This window comes from Prinia subflava, chromosome 4, assembly GCF_021018805.1.
Source record: "Prinia subflava isolate CZ2003 ecotype Zambia chromosome 4, Cam_Psub_1.2, whole genome shotgun sequence".
In the NCBI taxonomy this organism is placed as follows: Eukaryota; Metazoa; Chordata; class Aves; order Passeriformes; family Cisticolidae; genus Prinia; species Prinia subflava.
The window spans coordinates 16029262-16048007 of NC_086250.1; the positions used below are offsets into that span (position 1 = coordinate 16029262).

An 18746-nucleotide genomic window follows, 5' to 3' on the forward strand; every position below is an offset into this window, starting at 1 on the left:
TTCCCCTCCATTTCCTTCCCGCGTGAATTTGCACAGCAAGTCGTCATAGGAACCGAGGAGCGGTCTCCTCGCTCCTTTTCCCCCTTCCCCCCGCCATGAGCGGCGGGGTTCGCTCCCCCACTCCTTCCCTGCGGGCCAAGCGGCTGACTGCGAATAGGGCACGAGGAACTTGCCGTTCCTCTAGACAGCGGATAATGCTGTGGGAGTTGCTTCGCTTGAATTTTTTTTTTTTTTTTTTACATAGAAATGGGGGCCACGTTTGTTTGGATTTCCCCCAGCTCTGCGGAGCGGCCCTGGGGCCATTGAGCCCCCAAAGCCCCACTGAGGGAGGGCCAAATAGCTTCGTCGCCTTTGAGGTGAGCAGAAGCTTTTTCCTTTACAGAAAAATGGGGGCCACGTTTGTTTGGATTTCCCCCAGCTCCGCGGGGCGGCCCTGGGGCCCTTGAGCCCCCAAAGCCCCACTGAGGGAGGGCCAAATAGCTTCGTCGCCTTTGAGGTGAGCAGAAGCTTTTCCTTTTAGAGGGACAGTTGATTTTTGTTTGGGTTTTTTCCCTCCCCCCCTCCCTCAAAACATTTCTTCTCGAGGCGTCTCTGTGAACAGAATTGGAGCCTTAAATGCCTGTTCATAATAGAAGAAAAATGACAAGAAATACAAAAAACAAATAAGCAACCTTTGTTACCTTTCGCAGATAACACAAGAATTATTAATAATTCTACAGTATAACCGTCAGTTATGAGTTTTAAGTGTTATCTCAGTTTTTAAGATATTTGATGTGAATTCACAGATATGATAAAGTTATCACAGTTCTACAGCCGGCTGCTGCTTCTGCTTCTTCTTCTCATGTACTTTGCTATTTGTCTATAATTGCCTGTAAGACACGTGTCACCCAAGAATTTTTCCTTGTTTCCTAGCTGTCTATGCTAGTTTTGCATTCATGATTTTCTAAATATTTTCAGATTTCCAGACAAGGTTATCTGAGTTTGTAAGAATGCCTCCTCTGTCCTGACGGTTTGGGATGCAGTTCCAATCCTGGTCACAGACCATCTCAAGAGCCTGCTGAGCTCAGAGCATCTCTACCCTGACAAATTTAGGAGGTGTCAATTACCATATTAGTTTCTTATTATAAGATTTTTAGAAAGTTTGTTTTTAAAATTGGTGTAAGGGATTCCTCTGCAGTTAGAGCTGGGCACTGGCCATGCCTTGGCTCTCTCTGGATGGGAATTGCCTGTTTGCCCAGATTTTTAACAAAAAATTACATATGAGTTATTTGACTCAACAATTTGACCTTTAAATATAATAGCTGAATTGATCTTTGAGGTGAACCTGGAATTCCTGCCCGGGAAGGATGAACAGGATCTCACTGGAAAAGAAGCACTTCAGCTTTTGCAGTTCCTGGGCTGATCAAAATTATTATCAAAAAGATAACAGGCAACAATGTAACATTTATGTTATGAACCTGAAGAAAAAGTAATTCTGAAACCTGGATGTTGAATTTAGACAATGGAGTCTGACAAGTTATCAGTTTAGGGCAGTGGAGCCTGACAAGTTTGTTAATTTAAGGGGAAGATGTGCCTGTGTTTTATCATTAGCAGGTTCAGCAGTCGTGTTACCCATCACCTTTGAGGAGTGAAAAGGGACATTGCATAGCCTTAGTGGCTGTCATATAGACTGCAAAGATGACCATGTGGTTGGAAGTTATGGAGACAACAGAAGTCCTGTGTCAGCAGCATGGTCCTGTTTTCATCGATCTTCCTCGAGTCACTTCCTGCTCCAGACTTCAAGAAGACATCCAGTGATGCTAAGGATCAACATCTTGTCTCAATGGACATTTCCTTTTCATGTGTTTTAATGTAGATGTTGTTTCATTTAAGTTTCCTACATAGATGTAGTTGTATTTTAGGTAATATTTCACGTGCCTTCGGTGTATGTTTTGTAGTTATTAAGGGTTGTTATTTCACTTTGTGGTTTTTGCCTTTCTGGTCTTTGGGATCATGTAGATTTTTTTTTGGAGTCAGATATCTTTTTATTGATATTTTTATTAATTTTATTATTCTTATTCTTTCTTTCTAGGTGACATCCTACAGGTATCATGGGCCAATTGAGTGACCAGTGGTCCAGTCCTGCACATCCTGCAATGGGTCTTTGCCCTTTCAAACATCACATGCATTTTTGCATTTAAAAAAAAAAAAAAAAAAAAAAAAAAAAAAAAAAAGGGTCAACTCAGGTTGTCCAAATAATTGGAAAATTAAATCAGTTTGCGGTTGCAGGTAATGCAAGGACCACTGTCCTTTGCTAAAAGGCAGAAAAAGCCCTTGTTATCTGAAAGGATGATTCCTAGAGTGATGGATCTTGACAAATTAGACTGCCATTTTTGAGCAGGCTAATGATGTTTTGTTTTTTTCTGTATTAGAATTAGTAAATAGCTAAGCTTGACACTGGTGCATGGACATGGTTATGAAGGGTCAACACCAAATGCCACAGAACTTCCCTGACCATTTAAGTTGGTGCCCAATGAAAGTTCTATTTAGTGATTGGTTGATTACTAAAGGGACTTCTGGTGTCATGTTTGTTTTTTTCTCTTGCAAGGGCCCTGCAGGAGAGGACACAGACACAGACGCCGCCCTCAGCAAAAACTAAAAGGGGGAGATGTGGGCCTGACATTGGTCTGAATTTAGGCTTCAGGCTCTGCTAGTGTCTGTGTGAAAGGCAGGCGAGCAACTTTCTCATGTTAGCCTGAGAAATCTAAAGGAGGAATTCAAACAAACCTTGGGAAGTGAGAAACCATCCGCAGGTGGTGTTTTTCCAACGTGTTTACTGGAAAGAAATGTTTACTAAAGGGTGTAGACGCTGAATAACCAATCATGTTCTTTGTACCGAACTACTCTATAAAAGTAGAATTTAGAAGAATAAAGTTTGCTCTCATCTTTACCATCATGGAGAGTCATGTTGTTATTTCTGTGCCGTCCGAAAACCATAGCAACACTATCCTATATCCAATATCACAATATTCTATATTTTGTAGGCCTTGCAGCATCATCGTGCATCAGCATCTTTGTGGTTTATTTGTTAATCCAGATGTTTCAGCTGTTTACTTAACAAACTTATCAGGTGTTGCAACCTGCTATGTAATCGTTGGCTTTTGCTATTATGTATTTGCTTCAGGAAATGATTATAAATTGTAACCATTTCTGTAGATGTACTGCAAATTATAATTCCTTTTGTGAACTATATAACTAAAATTGTGCACGAAGCAAGGCTATCCCAAGGTGTAAGCATGCTTGCAAAAATATCACAAGAAAAAAATATCACAAGATATGACTGCTCTTACAAAATGTATAACTGAGATAGCCCAGGTAAAGAGTGAGATAACATAAAAGGAAAATACCAAGTCTAAAGTGGCATCAGAAGGCCACTCCAGACTGCTTCCCTGATGGACCCTCGGAGACTGTAGCCATGGACTTACACAATGCTGTGGCAACCTGAGGTGAAGCTGTGGTAAACAGAAATGTGCAAAGTCATTTGGGGAAGTAATGCAGCTGTAATAGTATAAAGGACTGCTTGCTAAAGAATTTGGTGTGCTTCTGGCTCTTGCACGCACCAAGCGCTGTAAGTTTTGCGTTATTGATCATCCTTATTATCCCTTTTTAAACTCTTAAAATTTTGAGGACTGGGCTTTGTTTCTCACATCAGGCATCAGCAGCAACCCGTGCTTCTCTTAGATATGGATCTTTCAGGTAATTTTGTGAGAATGGGCAGGCGTTTCCCTCTGTTAGTCAATCACATATTCTTTTTAGTAGGAGTAGTGTGAAATGTGGGGTTGTGTTTCGTGTCAGGTAGATAAAGGTGGCCTGTGTAGTTGTAGTTGTGAAATGTGGAACAGTTATAAAGATGAGCTTTAATAAACAACTAGAAGAGACATGGAAAGGGGCTTTTGAATAAATATTTTTGCTTGCTTATAAGTGAATAATGTAAGTTTTAAAGTTTTCACAATATAAGTTTTAGGGTTTTAGTTAATATGAGTTTTATAGGCCTTTAACATGTAGGATAGAAGAATGCAGAAGTATTAATACTATTTTCTTTTGAAAAGAAAATTATTATAAGCTTTAATCTGCTTTGTAAAAAGAGGTTTTGAACTATAGCTTTAGAAAATATAGAAGGATTTGTAATCACCTAAACAAAAGAGGGAAGTAAGCTTATCCCAAGCTAAGAATTGATGATCCTGGAAAGGAAAACTGGACAGTCCTGGAAAGGGAAGCTAGACATCACCGTCACTGATTTACGATCCTGGAAAAGGAAGCTGGACATCACCATTGCAGATGGATGATTCTGAAGAGGGAAGATGGACATCACCAGCACTGATTTACAGCCCCGGGGTATAGAAATTCGACATCACAAACAGGAACTGATCACAATGGAGTATAGAAATAGGACTTATCTTCAACCCTAAGGTGTATAGAAATCGAATTCACAAATAGAAACTAGGAGGAAACCACAGAAAAAACTGCTGAGAAATGCTGATGAACATGCAATAAATAGCAGTAAGAATTAGCAGTCGGTGTGCAGCTGGAGGGGAGACCCCGCTCCACTGTACCCAGCCCCACGCTGCTTTGCTCACACTGTATCATTTGAACTAATGAATCAATACATTGATTATAGCTTGATATATTGGCTGAGTCAAGCTCCTCATTTATTCCAAGTAGATGGTGGGTCTTTGGTCCGAAGATGATGATGCAGTGTTTATATACTCATAATGCTGCTAGCTTCTAAGGACTGCATGCTCTCAATTTATACCACACCATATAGGCAGAAATGTAAAAAGGAAAGAAAAAAAAAATCAAAAGCAAAGACAAAATTAATTGCAGGACGAAAGAGCTGGCAGACAGCAGGCTCTTATCGCTGCAGATGGATGGCGGTAATAGGAAACCCGGTGCTGTGGAATGCCTCCACTGATGGCAGCAAGGAGGGAAAGGCCCTTAAAACCACTGTGGCCCTTGCCTGAAGGCTCCCAGCCTCCCCTGTCCTTCTTCCAGGCTTAGGAGAACACTTTCTCCTAACTACTGAGCTCTGGGAATGGGGCGTGGGAGCCCTGTTTTTGCGGCTGCGGGGTGTTTCAGCGCTCCAGGCCGCTCCAGGCCGCTTCAGGAGGCGCTCCCCGAGCACGCCCGAGGCGGTCCAAGGCGGGCCGGCAGCGGGACTACATCTCCCGTCAGCCCGCCGGGCCCGCCGCCATCTCGGCACCGACCGCCGGGCCGGGCCGGGCCGGCGTGCCCGCATTGCCCGCTCCCCGCCGCGCTCCTCGGGCCCCGCCGCGTCCCCCCCTCCCCGCCATGAGCTGGGACGGCGCCGGCGAGGAAGTCCGGCTCCTCCTGGACCTGTGAGTGCCGCCCCGACACCCTGTGGCCTGCCCGGCCTGCCAGGGGGCCGGGCCGCGGGCAGGCCGGGGATGGCTCGGCGGGCCTGAGGCGGCGGTGGAGGAGCGGGGGCAGCGAGTGCGGGCGCTGGCAGGGCTCGGCGGCGCTCAGGAGCTGCAGGAGAGGTGGCAGGGTTTGTCAGAGGTGCCCCTTGGGGAGGAGTTACAGGGCAGGTGACAGGCAGTGACAGGCAGTGACGAGGTGTGTCGGGGAGGTAACAGGATGACCCTTGACAGATCCGGGTGTGGAGGCACGGCTGAAGAGCTCTGGCTTCACCTGCCCCCACAGAATCCAGTGAATAGTGTTTTGCTCTGAGTTTTTCTCCATGTTGATACCAAATTTGTCTAGAAAACAAAATTTCTAAGACAATTTGAAGTATTAGAAAGTAGGCATTCTTTGTTGCATAGCTGGAGACATCTGGAGGATTTTTCCACTGAGTGGGTATATCATGACACTTTACAAGAGGTTTATTCCATAGTGCTCGTACGTATTTTTTAAAGCGTGCTTCCTGGCTAATACATAAATATCACTTTCCTAGAACTAATTTGCATGCATCCATGTCTTACTGGAAGTCCTTTTGTGGTCCTAGAAGATCATCTGAAGGGGTGTGTGGTGGTCACCAAGTGTCCCCAATGTTGCAAAGGGTGACTGTAATAAATGATTAGCCAATTATATCAATAAAGAATTTTATTGAAAATTTGCAAGATAGAAATCCGAGAAACTTGTGCAAAAATCAGTGCTGAGCCCAGGGTCGGCACTGGGTGAACCTCAGGTTTGGCCTCTGTCGCACCGAAGCTCCCTGAGTTCACAATTCAGTCCTTGCGGTGTCTGTTTATATACAGTTTTTGGCTGGACAGTGGATGCTTCCTACTTCTTTTGTTTCTCTTGATTCTTTAACGTGTTCATGTAGCCTCTTTTCCTTGCTGCTGGTCCGCTGAATAGCCTTCCGAGAAGGGGTGAATATTTGATTGATATCTGGGAAGCGGTATTGGGATGCACGCCCTGGATGATGGAGATTAGATCCCTATCGAGTGTTAATCACTGTGTCGTTGTCAGAGCCATCTCCCGAGAGGGTTCATCTCTTTTTGGTGCCACCCTTCTTTCTATTGCAAATTTTGGTCCTTTCCCGGGTTCCTGGCAGGGGCGTTCACAATTCCTGAACACGTCTTTTTTTTTTTTTTTTTATTCCCAAGCCTGAATGACTTTTCACCGTATATTTTATAAAACACCAATTATTTCATATCATAGATTACAAACACAAATTATTTCACACCATATATTACATCCCCAATGTTGTAAAGGGTGACTTTGCCTTGAACTTCTCTTAGTGCATGCACTGTTGCTTCTTGTTACATAACTTCGGCACAAAAGCCACTATATTCCTCATTATCTGTGTTTAAAATGACAATATAATATTGGCTTTCACATTTATTTATTAGCTTTTGCATGTTGTTATTGCTCATAAGTATTCCGATATGGCACAATTTATAACTCCTTTTAGCTGCGTGTTAATATAATATAATCTATCATTTTATATATGCACCGTATAGCTTATAAAAATAGTGGTGTAATGGATGTATTATATTGTAGGCCTTAGCAAAACTTAATAAAATGTCAAAATGCTCCTATGTAACTAAGAGAACATGTAAAGCAATTCATGTTGTTTTCCCACATCTGCTGACTGACCTCTCCAAGAGATAACAGTGACACAAACCAGAGCACCAGAGAAGAGTTAGAGAAGAACTTAACTCCTCATTATCAGGGAAGTGTGAAACAACAGGATAAAACCACAAGAAGAAACAAAATATATTGACCTGATCTGCAGGTTGTCATGCAGATAAGTCAGAATGTAAAGCCAAAACAAAAGAGTTCCCACAACATAAAAAGCTCCTAAGCATGTTTGAATAATGTATGAAGCTTAGGGATATGTATGTACCTCGGTAAAGTAACAGTATATAGATAACACTGCCTTAATTTACTGGTGCATTCTTTGGCCAATAGCCAGGAATATCCCAGCACTGGACAGTGTCCCTTTTTATCCCCTTATTAAACTTATAAAAAATATTCTAAAGCTTGAACTTCGTTTTTCACATCGGTTTATCCACTGGTCCCAGCTACATTTTGTATCCTGCATGTCTACTTTTTTATTATTTTATCTAATTTGCTAGTTAGTCTTTAAGCTCTATCTTGCAGCTCCAGGGGGAACTGAAAATTTCTGTTGTCTGCGTTATTTTTCAATGTTAAATTCCTCTGTGTTCCGGAGGAAGTTAGAAACAGCACAGGATATTATATTTCATTTGAAAGATAAAAGAAAAATAGCTAGCAAAGAGTACAGTTAGATTGTTATTTGTACCTTAAAGCACTGAAGATAAGATTATAGTTGCCATATTGTAGCCAGTAAGTGTTTTACAGTTTCCTATAAAGTAGAATTACTGTGAAGACCCTTATAATTTAAATGATTAATTGTTTAAATTGTACATCAGTATTGTACTATGAGAATATCAACCAGCTTTTTGAAAAGAACGTGATTAATCTTAATAACCATTCAAGGTAAATTTAATATGCCATGGTAAGAGACAGTTGGCATAGCTGACATTGATTTCCATGTATCTGTGCTGGGTTTGGAGTATTTTCTGCAGATTTTCTTAGATTTAGAGGCCCCTTTTGAAGCTGCATTAGCGAGACAAACCCCTGCTTTCTGCTCACCATGTTGCACAGATCCTGCCTGTGAGCAGGTTCATGTTTGTGGTTTTCAGAAATGATAATCAATGGTGTATTTATTATCTTTGATAAGATTATTTTTTTGAAGAGGTAAATAACTATTCTCAATTACTGCAGCCAAGCGGAGGAATGTTGTGTATAGATAAGATGTTTAATCTCAAAACAAAGAATGTGGATGGTGTAGCCTACATGTACTGAGGCAGAGCTTGGTACAGGCTTCTCTGTTGGACAGTCAGCCAAGTTCATCCAGCAGTCACTGATGTTCCCTCTCTGCAGGAATGAGTTCAAGGTGATCCTGGTGTGTGCTTTGGTGTATAAGGGTCTCTGCAGGCAAGACCTGGGTTTAACTGCCCAGATTATGCTTGAAACGTCTCCTCCACACAGTGTCCTCTACAGTGACCTGCTAGAGGTGCTCTTTCTATACTGTGTGAATTTCAGTGGTTTGTGGGGTTTTTTTTTAATGTGCTTCCATGATGGAAATCTTGCTTCTTTCCCGCCTTAAATCTGTGCTACCCTTCAGATTATAAAGCATTACTATTTTGACCTCTTTTTATTTGGTATGAGTTTAATTTCCTGCGGTTTGGTGGCATTCTGATGCCAGACAAGGTTTTGTTGCAAAACCAGTTGCCTGTAGGGACTCCAGAGCTGAGGTTATATGCTAAATTTAGTTTGACATTACTACAGGCTGCTGCTGCCCCCTGCACACAGCCACTTGTCCCGGCAGTGTTGTTTCTGTGTCCTCAGAGCTCTGGTCAAGGGGATTTTCTTTCAGATCAGACACTGAACAGCTCACACTGCAACTGCGAATTTCAGAGACAGCTTGAGGAAGGCGCAGAAAAAAAATGGTTGAGAAGCTGATTTTTGCCTTCAGCTGCTTAGGAAACAGTTTCACAGAAAGATCAGCTTGACCCCAAAGGGCAACAGCTATTCATCTGTTGTTCCAGTAGTAACATGGAACAGCTGAAACTGCTAAGGTCTGAGGGGACCAGAGCTGGATGCAGAAGATGACAATTTGTGGCTTGATTGTTCTAGTTCTACTATGTAATGCCTCTTTTTGACTGTACTGTAACTTTCCTTTATTTCAGATGCCTTCAGTGTTTGACAAAGAACCTTTCCAGATACTCTGCAGATATTAAATCATTGCCACCCAATATAAAAGATAAACTGATTAAATTAATGAGTAGGCAAGGGCAAATAACTGATGAAAATATCAGTGAGGTAAGCATTCAAAACTATACTGTCTGTTTTGGGAGGGGAAAGTAGCCTCTCTTGCACACCATTCTGTTCCTGAGTGTGGTGTGTTTCGAGATGCTCATGCATAATTTATTATGTATATTATATAAAGGATTTCACCAGCTGGTTAGAATTCTGTTGGTAGAATTCTATTGACACTAAGCACACAATCTCAATATCATTTATTTAAGTTTTGGTTCCTTGAAATATAAGGATGGCAGAACGAGAAATCGATAGTTCAAGTTCTCCCATCCCTTTTGCACTCTGATGTGTGTCAGTGTTTCAGTATGACACCAGTTAATGGCATTTCTTCAGCTGTAAATTCAGGGGCACATCTGTTTTGCGGTCTGTTTACTGTTATCTTGTTCAGCCTCACAGGGAGGCGTGAGAATTGAGGGAAGCTAAAGGTTGGCCTTGGTGAAACAGAAAATGAATGACTCCCTGTGCATTCCTGCTTTGACCTGTAACTCAAGAGACAAATATTATCAGTTTCTCAGAGTCAAGATAGTGGAGCCAAGACTAGAGGCAGAAGCACTGTGGAAAACTTACAAACAAAACAATTTAGCTTTAGATAAAATGATTCTGTGCTTACACAAAGTAAGTCTTTGAATAAAAATCAAATTCCTACTAATTTATCTTATTTTGGAAAAATTGACTGGACAAAATCTGGTCTACGCTAGCTTTTCAGTAAGGAATAATTTCAAAACATCCTAAGAGGTTATATAATTAAAGCCATGTGATTGTGTGTGTATGAATGTGCAAAATCCATAAGGATATTTTTAGTCTGGAAATAAACTAGAGACCTTAATTTACAGACTTTTCTGCTGTCTCTTTCTAAAGTCTCCTCTGTATTTGTCTTCATTCAGCAGTTGATCAATGCCTCTTGGAGCCTATTTTCCATGTGACTCTGGGAAATTCTGCTCTGGTTCTTTTTTCATGTCTTTTTCCTTTCTCTGTTCCTGCAATTTACTGCAATTCTGTCCTTAGTTGTCATCATCTTCCTTGGGCATGTTATACGTTAGCTTTCTTTGCTGGCAGTTTCCCATTTGTTTTCATACATGTCCTTCATGTCTTTTCTCTGTTTTTCAGGGTTTTTTTTTAAGAATTTTGCTTGAAGTTAAATTTCAGTTGAAATTCTGTTAATCTGAACTTTTTTGTAAACTTCTATTTAATCTCTTACCTCCTTGTTCTTGTCCAAATTTGTGTTACCGTGCATCTTTTTTTCCCCTTACTCTGCTTTTTACTTGGAGCAGCCCTCCACGTGCATGCCAAACTCTTTATTCTAAATCTCTTTTACCATCAAGTTTTATAAAGCCATTCAGCATGTGTCCACAGAATATAAGCCTGAATTTTCAAATGTCTTTTTTTGTGTGCTACATCCAGACAACCCTCTATCTAAAAATACTTTATATTTACAAAGCGGCCAGTTTTCCTTGTAATATCTTTGTTGTACCTTGTTAGAGTGAACAGGAGGGATAGGTCTTTAACAAGCCTGTCAGCTGTGCTGTTATCTTTGCTAGTTTATGGAAATTCGTGTTTCTATCCCTGGGAACTAAGGAAGGGAGTGACAAGCTGAAGGGAGTATATGGCTATTGTTACTAAAATCTGAGGCCTTCCAACGCTTTGGGTCTAAATTTCATAAATGTTCTCTTGGGAAAGATCTCACAAAAATTCCAGTCTGGGTCTTGTGGGAGTGAGAGATCTCATTTAATGAGGATTTGGTACAGCTTCATGGTATGGTAATGAAAGTGCTTGTTTATGAGCAAAAGAGTGTCTGCAGGTGAGAAAAATACTGTGGGGAAAACACCTTCCAAATATCACTCTTACCTGTTATGCAGGTTGAAGTTTTGATCACAGTCAGTATTTTTTTTTTTGCACTGCAGATTTCTGCCCCCAAAGTTGTGATAGCAAGTGGCAACTTGAGCAAGGGCCATTGAGGGCGTTGTCCTGGGTACACGTGTAGCAAGTGAACCACCAAGATTGTATTTCCATTGTTTAAGTATCAGTAAATGTGTTCCTACTCTATATGTCACAGAAACAGCTCATGCTACAGGAGCTGAACTGTTGCACAAATACACCAGATTTTCTTCAATTTTTAGTTCCTAGGACTGGTAACCCCACCCTGTATTGCAAACTTCTTTATGATGTCTAATATTACAAGTATTTTGTGTAAAAATGCACATGTTTGATGGCATAGCAGAGTTTGACTGAAATGGTGGGTTTTCTTTACAGGTATTGCACCCTGCTGTGGAATCTCTGGACCTCCGAGACTGTGATATTTCAGATAATGCATTATTGCAGCTTTATAACTGCAAGCAGCTGAAAAAAATCAACCTCAATTCTTGCAAGGAGAACAGATTTGGAATTACTTCAGAAGGTGTGTTATCTGTGCACAGATAACTGGAATCTTATTTCTGCCTTATTTTTCTTGTTAGATTGTGTAGAAGATACATCCATGAAGGATCTTTGGGCAAAGGCAGCTCTTCAAAATGCTGTTTATTGTATAGAAGATTTTACAGCAGTCATGGGTGACCTAAAGCTGCCAGCTACAGCCTATAGGCTAGCCTGAAGCCAGTTTAGTTCTGGTTACAATGCTTTATATAGTTTTCTTTGCTGAGCATCTTTATGCATAAAAACCAATCAGCATCATACACAATACCTTTACCATTACCTCTAGCCTATCATTACTATCATTACCACATTATGTTACAGTCTAAGCTTAAAGTTATTTTTCTATTTTCTTGCAGTGCAAAATCCTTAGACTTTTTTTGTACTTGGTGAAAACATGGTTTTTGTTTGCCTGTAGTATCTTTTGCTTAAGACCTGTTTCTGCTTGCTGAAAGCATCTTCTTTGTTTGTGGTCAACGTATCTTTTGCTCCAGCCATAAAACCTCCTTCCAATTCGACTTAACCTTTGCTTTCTAAGTTGTCCAGTAACAACAGGCTCAGCAATTCTTAATTTAAACATATTTTATTCTTCTGTATCAAAACTTGCTTTCATTTCTATTCTGTTCTCATATTCTACATTCAGAGAGCTTTCTGCCAAGCATACAGATCTGTGCAACTTTCCTGTCAAACATTCATCTTTCCCAACAAGATTGGAATAAAAAGAAAATATCTAGGATAAATATTGCTTTAAAAAATCCTCAGTGCCACCCCAGTACTAATTAAAAGTCTCTCCAGAGGTGTAAATTTCAGCCCTAGAGCACTAATTATCTCAGGAGAGAGCTATCAGGTTACTCTCCTGCTAGATTTCTGGTAAAACCATGCTATGCTCAGCATGTTTTGCACTTTATTTTAATTATTCCTTCCTCAAAACTTGTTCCAGAGCCTTTGCACTCAGCATGGTGGTTATGTTAAAGAATGACTAACTCTTTCAAGTGTTGTTTCTTTGGCAGGACTCATAGCACTGGCCTTATCCTGTCCGTACCTGCGTGAAGCGTCTTTCAAAAGGTGCTGTGATATAACTGACAGTGGAGTTCTGGCTCTTGCACTCAACTGCCAATTCCTACAGATAGTGAACTTGGGCAGCTGCTCGGGCATCATGGATGCATCTCTGCAGGCACTGGGAGAAAACTGCAAATTTCTTCACAGTGTGGACTTCTCATCTACTCAGGTAGCTACGGTGGCAATTGACCAATTGACTTGTGTTTCTTTTTTAAGATTGTCATGATAAAATTCAAAGGGGATTGTTTTAGCTCTACTCTTGACAAGATTTAGGACCATAGTTTACTTCTAATTTCTGCCTCTTAAGGAAAAGGAAAGGTGTATTTTGCTTACTGGTGAAAAATACACATTTTGGTATCAGAGCATGTATGGTGAACCAAAGGTAAACTTTTGTTAGAATCTACCTAGGGTTTGGGGTTTTTTTAGTATATGTATTTAGTGCAATCATTTTCTTTAAGTTGTAAAATAATCCAAAATATTCCATTTAAAGAAAGTAGAATCTTGGACAGATTAGTGCCTGCTTTCAGTTAGGACAAACCGATGTGGTAATAATCTAGGATGTCAAACAATACAAGCCCCTCGTAGAAGTAAACGCTCCATAATTAAATGATAGTTTAAGAGTGATTGTGCTTGTCAGAGTTATGCTACAGAGTCACCACTGAAAGAATGACATTTTAAATGTCAGGAATGACAGCATTTAGCATGAGAAGGGAGAGACAAGCTGCAAAAGCAATCCTGTAAAATATTTCATAATTATAGTGGGATAATGAAGTGAGAGAAAGGTTTTTTGCAGTAAGTGTAGCACTCAATTGACACTGATGGTAAGTAATTATGTTGAATGTTAGTCCAGTACTGAGCATTCACAATAAAATGTCAGTTCTGGAAATCATGTAGGAGGTTCTTATTTTAGATGCTATTCTTTTTTTGATTTGTACAGAAGTAGGGTATCATAAGAATCTTAATATTTGTTCAGTAATTTTTATTTATTGCCATTTAACTCTCATTTCTCCAGATTTACTTCATTGCTTTTTTATTTCCTTGCTTTTTTTCCTTTTTAGAAAATAGCTGTTTCCCTATATGTAGTTTAAATGAGGTAAAAGCTTCTTGAGTAACTACATGTTTACACCTTTTTTTTGTTTACTTTTCTGCTATGATTACTTTTTTCCCCAACCCAAATTGGTCTAGATAGAGCAGAAATGCTTTTTAAACCTATAAATTAAAAGTGCTATGGTCATAGCATATTAGTGTACCCATTGTTAAATGAGAGAAGCAAGCTGCAGAAATAGCAGTTCAGTTGGAAACATCCTTGCAGAAAGCCAGGCTGGATCACACAGCAGGAAAATGCAACAGTATTTAATAGAATGAAAAAAAAACCACCTTGGATAATTTTCTCTACAAGTTTAGTTGGGAAGAAAATACTGTAATGTTAAGTGTATTCATTGACTGCAGGGAGTGAATAAATTAATAGGATTTTTGCATCCAAATAGCTGTGTTTGAAAAAACTGAGCTTTAATCCATTGTGGGTTTTTTTCTCCAGGTAACAGATGATGGTGTTGTAGCACTAGTGAGTGGAACATGTTCAAAGAATTTAAAGGTAACTGACTTAACCTAATAAGAAATGGATGAACAAAATAAAACCACCTGCATTTTAAAATTATAATTACTATTATCAGCAGCATTACTTCTGAGGGAGGGTTTTTACTGACTGACTTTCATTTCTGTCCTCTTTCAAGATCCTTGGAGTTTATAAATTGGACTTTCCAATAAGACTTTTTTTTTTTTTTTTAACTTTTACTGTACGATCTTCAAAATATATTTTACCAAATCCCAATTTCACTAGATTTGATGGGTTTTTTTCTGCATTTCTTTTTATATGTTATATTTATTGATAGGTAAGGCAATTTAGAGGAGGGGAAAAAAGTTGGTAATAATCTGTTTCTTTATTCTGCTTTTTATGTTTTCCTAGCATGTACAAGAGGCAGTAGTTGTACATTCTCTGCAGAGAAATGGAGAAAAGAGCAGGATTTAATCTAATGAAGAAGTTCTTTGATTTATTTTAGGAACCATGTAGATAAATAGAAATACCAGAAACTTCAGCAGAGGCTATTTTGGGAAATTTTGGGAAACACCAGAATTTAGTTTGGGTTCTGTTTTCCTGAACTACCAATTTGTAGGAGAATGTCATAGGCAAAGTGGTGGGACTCAAACACTGTGGAATCTCACTGAAGAGTTTTCTCAGATATCTTGAATGGTATGTGTGTGTTGGGAAAACTCACCTTTATGTTTTTAGTTTAGACCCTTTACAGAAAAGCTGTCTTATTTTTTCCTTGGGGTATTTTCTTGTTCTGTACAGGACCACATATGAGGTCAATGCACAGAGGTCATCATTGCTTCTGGTTGGTGATCTCTGGAACTGGTTGGGCAAAGGAAACTCTGGGTGCTGTGACAGTCTGTTGTCATTCCTGTTTTCCTAACAGGAAATCCACATGGAGCGTTGTGTGAATCTGACAGACGTCGCTGTGGAAGCCGTCCTTACTTGTTGTCCCAAGATACACATTTTTCTGTTCCATGGATGCCCACTGATAACAGGTAGGTCTAATCACAAGAAGATAATTACTTGCTGATCATACCTTCTTGCTTTCTAAAAACCGTACTCCATAAGTAATCCCAAACAAATAATAACTTACTGGCTAAAATAATCATCATACACTGAGATTTTCAAAGCAAGGTGAGAGTTTTGCTTTGAAATGTGGCAGCCTTCAGACAAGGGATTTTTTGTTGTTGTTTTGGAAACTGGATTTTTTTCTTCCTTTATTTAACCCCCTCAGCATGCTGATGGAGACCCAAAGACTTCAGAAAAATATGAGCATTTTAAACCCCTACTCTGTTCCAAAAGTGTGGAACAGCATCCATTCAAGAAACAGTGGAATGGAGCAGGACAGCCTGTGGATGTTTTAACTCTGTTGGTTGGTGATGCTTTACAGTTAGGTGATTGGAGAAAGAACCAAGAGGCTTTGGATTACTACTGATGTATCTGAAGTGTGATATTGTGATAGGAAAAGAAGCATAAATGCAGATATAGAATTCCTTTACTGTGTTGTGTACCTATTCTAAACAGCACCTCTATATTCTGAATGAATAAGAAGAAATTCCTTTGTTCTTTTTCAGATCGTTCCCGAGATGCTTTAGAGCAACTCATCATATCAAACAAAATCAAGCAACTAACCTGGACTGTTTACTGATTATTTATCCTGTACATGTGAGTGTGATGTTTACAGGTGGGAGAGCTCCTTGAGCAAACAAGCACCTTGGAGAACGAGCTGGTGACTTTTGTGCCACCGGGTTGCATCCCTCCTGCTTCCCACTGGAGGTCTCTCTTGCCATTCCAGTCCTTGCCTGGGCTTCCCCTTGACTTTCCTTGGAGCCCTGTCTTTGCATTGATCATACTTAATTAAGAGGAAAGTGAAACTATATTTAATATTAGAGGGCCCTTGCTCAGGCTTCCCCAAGAGCTAGATTTGGCCGCTACTTAGTATCCTTTACCAATTTAGCTACATGTACAAACCCAGTTTAGGTAAGTCTGTGTTCTGAGTTTGTATTCTGGGGTGGTATTTGCAATTAAAAGTACTGAGTGCAGATATAACACTGACACACAGAAGTGTCTAAAGTTGGGAGTTTAGTCTAACAAATATCAGTAGACAGAACTGGTGAATGGAGGTGGCATTAACAGCAATACAAATGCACTTTCAGTAGTAACAATCTCCTTTCACCATGTACTTCTGGAATAAAAAACGTAGGTACCTTTCTTTTGATGTTACTGATGCTGCAGATTTCTGTTCTTACCATCAAATACTTGCTGGATTTTTACACATCCAAAAGTATAGCCTGTGAATGTGTAAACATAAACTTGCTTTGGAATTGTTATGATGACTTCACAAATTTCAGAGTAGTAGCTGTGACCAAGAAAAGGATTTTATGTATGGGCAATATTTCATTTGTTCTGGCTTTTGCCTGTGTTTCTACATGAAAATCCTTTTAGGGAACAAAACACTGGTACTCATAAGTGTATCTGTGAGTGAAATAGGACCAAATGTAGTGTCTGAGCACATAAGTTGCAGGATGGTAGAATATGTGTTCTGCTGTATGCAGTTCATTATATATCCAGTGCGCCCCAAAGTTGAAAATATTAATATTGTTCAGTTATAGTCATATTAAAAAATAATTTTTGAATTGTAGAATGAATTTCTGATATGATGAAGCAGTGCTCTCATCACAATTATAAGTCATGTTCCTTGGCTTTCTTGAACCAGCATAACCTCTAGTGAGAATTCTATGATTTCTGCATTAAGCTCCTTAATGCCAGCCATTTTAGCTTTATAAGGGCATGAAGCCCTTATAAACACTGGGTTCAACCTCTGGATTTGGAAGTAGAAGAGTTTAGCTACAGTGGTCCAACATGGATCTGATGACAGCTGGACTTCTAAAGAGTTTAGGCAACCATAAGGAATATGTTTACTTCACTTTAACTCTTGTCATAGCCACACCTAAGTGTTGCAGAAATAAACCAGTCTTATATTAATCTATTTAAAGTTCAGGTCTAATTGCATGGAAAATATTTTTTGTTGGCAATATTAAAGGATATTATGATGTCTGACAATAATCTTTTTTCTCCTGTTGATTATATGGTTTATGGAAGTGCAAGTCTATTTAGAAAAGTTGTTCAGGTGTAAGTAAAAGCATATTTCTCCAAGAGCAGCACCTAAATCCCTTACTCTTGTTGCATGGCTCAGCCCAGTGATGAATTTGTTCCTACGATCCCTGTGGGTGTAACTGCACCAGTACAGACCATTGGTGCAAGAAGTTTGTTTTGTTCCAGTAGCCACAAGCATCTGACACCTGTCATTGCAGCAAATCCTTGCACCAGACAGAGGTCTAATAACCTAATCTACATGGTTTTATTTCCCCCTTTTTCTTTTTTTAGCTAAAGAGTAGTTTATTGTTATTCCCTGTGGAATCTCTGGGATCAATCAGGGCCCATCATTCCTTTGAACTCTTGGACAATAAATCTGTGTTGCATTATTTTTGATGTTGAATAGTATAGCTGTTTAGGCAGCTCTGTGAAACAATGCCACTGCTATCCTCAGTGGCAAAGTTGTCCTTTTTCTCCCTGCTGATATGACCTTGCATTTGTCATGTTGATGGCAAATACAGCTTATAGTACTGTGTCCTTAAGTGTGCCTGTAGCTTTACCATCTTCCCGTACAGCCTCTTCTCAAGGTGTAACTTAGTGGTACATCCTCACCTGCTGCTTAAAAGCTGTACAGCACTGCAACAAGGTAACACTGTATTTCTAGGTTGGAAAGTTTAATGTGAGTTACTTTAAATCTCTCACCATTAGAGCTTGAGTTTGCCCTTACATGTTTAGTATTCGCATAACTCTAGTGGAATGTTTTTTGGGTCACAGTAATTTTCAACAAATGTTTACAGGCACTGGGTGAGGTGGAAGAAGAACCTCATGGATGTGCTTACCGCTTCATATTCTCTATTGTTTGGACATTGTTATTGTTGTGAGTCTTGCAGAATATTCACATATTGTTCTGAAAATTAAAGTTTAGAAGTTGGCTGTTTGGATAGCTCTGAAAACTTGTTGGATTATAGAACCACACATGTCTGACCATGCTCCTAAACCCCCTACTTCACAAATACCATGGTTTTCTGAGTGAGCACTTTTTCACATTTGTAAGCTTCCACCACAGCACCTGGCAGTGGGAGAGTTGTGGGTGCACTGTGTTCTGTGGTGCAGTTATTAGCTCCCCATCGCTGCTTGTTCAATAATTGACTGCTAAAGTTGACACTTCCTTTAAGACTGCTCTGAAGACATTGGTTACAGCATCTTACCTGAGGATCGGGGGTTTTTTACCATGTTTGGCAGA

General features: G+C 39.8%; 1 protein-coding gene across 1 annotated transcript; it reads left to right on the forward strand.

Annotated features, from left to right (window-relative positions):
* Nucleotides 1-4212: 4212 nt before the first annotated feature.
* AMN1 (antagonist of mitotic exit network 1 homolog) lies at nt 4213-18446 on the forward strand. Its single transcript, XM_063395636.1, is given in 8 exon segments — nt 4213-5245; nt 5248-5375; nt 9219-9351; nt 11599-11743; nt 12765-12982; nt 14351-14407; nt 15291-15402; nt 15982-18446. Coding segments are annotated over 8 exon segments (1041 nt in total). The 5' UTR covers nt 4213-5071; the 3' UTR covers nt 16056-18446.
* The last annotated feature ends 300 nt before the right edge of the window (nt 18447-18746 follow it).